The sequence below is a fragment of the Myotis brandtii genome, unplaced genomic scaffold (genome assembly GCF_000412655.1).
Source record: "Myotis brandtii unplaced genomic scaffold, ASM41265v1 scaffold658, whole genome shotgun sequence".
Classification (NCBI taxonomy): Eukaryota; Metazoa; Chordata; class Mammalia; order Chiroptera; family Vespertilionidae; genus Myotis; species Myotis brandtii.
In genome coordinates this window covers 1,686,825-1,688,616 of record NW_005370558.1, presented here as the reverse complement: position 1 = coordinate 1,688,616, position 1,792 = coordinate 1,686,825, and the positions used below count along the sequence as shown (strand labels likewise).

The 1,792-nt window shown below is 57.8% G+C and overlaps 1 protein-coding gene across 1 annotated transcript in view; it reads left to right on the top strand.

Annotated features, from left to right (window-relative positions):
* The window catches only part of DFNB31 (deafness, autosomal recessive 31), a 69,993-nt gene extending 68,706 nt beyond the window's left edge, over positions 1 to 1,287 (top strand). Inside the window, exons 14-15 of the mRNA XM_014528888.1 lie at positions 237 to 359; positions 639 to 1,287. Coding sequence (XP_014384374.1) covers positions 237 to 359; positions 639 to 821 — 306 coding nt within the window. The 3' untranslated portion in view covers positions 822 to 1,287. The remainder of the gene's footprint in view (positions 1 to 236; positions 360 to 638) is intronic.
* The last annotated feature ends 505 nt before the right edge of the window (positions 1,288 to 1,792 follow it).

Sequence of the window (1,792 nt, the reverse complement as noted above, 5' to 3'; positions counted from 1 at the left end):
GACCTGAATTGAGTCCTGGTGCCACCACCAGGCAGCCTTGGCCGCCCCTTAACTTCCTGAGCCTCAGGGATTTTTGTAGCAATTAGGAGCTGAGAACACCAAGTGCTTAGCTTGCTGCCTGGCATATTGGAGGCTCCCAACACAGGCTGGCATCTGAGCCCTGCTGACCTAAAGCTGTCATGCCCAGGCCTATACACTGAGAAGGCCTTCGTCACTGGTCTCCTTCATACCCACAGCCTGGACTCTTGGAGCCCACATCCACCCTGGTCCGAGTGAAGAAAAGTGCGGCCACCCTGGGCATCGCCATCGAGGGTGGCGCCAACACCCGCCAGCCGCTGCCCAGGATCGTCACCATTCAGGTACTTCCCCAGGGGCCTGCTGACTATCTCCCCTGACTCCTGGGAGTTTTCCCTCAGCATCCAGGGTTGTGCCACCCCCACAGGTGACCCAACACTGAAGGGCAGACCAGGCTCATACGACCTTTGCTCCCCCTGAGCCTGTTTCCTAATCAGGACTGTGGACACCCAGATAGTAGCTCCCAGGTTGGCAAAGTCAGGTCTGACCCTGTGGGTGGCCAAAGCCAGGCCAGCCTAGTCCTCAGGTGCCCTGTGTGCCTCCGACCTGTGTCTCACCCACAGCGCGGCGGCTCGGCCCACAACTGTGGGCAGCTGAAGGTGGGCCACGTGATCCTGGAGGTGAATGGGCTGACGCTGCGGGGCAAGGAGCACCGGGAAGCCGCGCGCATCATCGCCGAGGCCTTCAAGACCAAGGAGTGTGACTACATCGACTTTCTGGTCACCGAGTTCAATGTGATGCTCTAGGGGCCGAGGCCTGAGCGCCTCCCACCGCTGCCCAGCCCCTGGCCCGGTCCCTCTTCCCTCCTGGCACTGTTATGCTCCCTGAGGGGCCAGGGCCGCATGGCCAGGGTAGCAGGAAGACACCCCCACTCCTTCCGGGCCGCTGGACCAGAACTGGGAGAGGAGGCGAAGCAAACAGGTCAGGTCAGGTCAGGATCTGGTGCCACGCCCGGTACACAGTAGGCACTCACTACAAGTGTGGCTTTCAGGAAGGGGAAGGACACAGTGTCTTGGCATGTCCACCTGCGGTCTGCCAGGGCCTGCTCCTCTGGGTTGAGTCGGGGGCACTGTGCCCCTGGCCACCTAGGACCTGGCCCATCTCCAGATGCCTTGGCTTTGTCTAGAGCAGCGGTTCTCAACCTGTGGGTCGCGACCCCTGAAAAATACATCCTGCATATCAGATATTTACATTACGATTCATAACAGCAGCAAAATTACAGTTATGAAGTAGCAACGAAAATGATTTTATGGTTGGGGGTCACCACAACATGAGGAACTGTATTAAAGGGTCGCGGCATTAGGAAGGTTGAGAGTGAGGTCACATGAGAATTCATGGACATGGCCCCCAGCCAGGGGGCATCTTGCAGGACCTTTAGTGCCACAAATAAGCATCAAGCACCCCCTTCCCATATACCCCCCATTCCTCCGAGCTCCTTGTCCCCCATGGTATTTATTATTTATTTCCCTCTCCACACCCTGGGGACCCAAGACCCCAGCTCCCCACCGCACCCCCTGCCTATCCCCAGAGGCCTTGCAGGTGACCAGCGACGTCAGTGTATTTATATACAGAGCTTATGACTTTAATTTTTCAATAAAGAGATCTGAACAAGGTTAGGGTCCCGTGTGCTGCGTGGCCTGCCTGTGTGACCGGGGTCTTGATTGCTCAACGTGGAGATGGGGGGAGGGCAGTTGGAGGCATCAGAGCACCAGACATC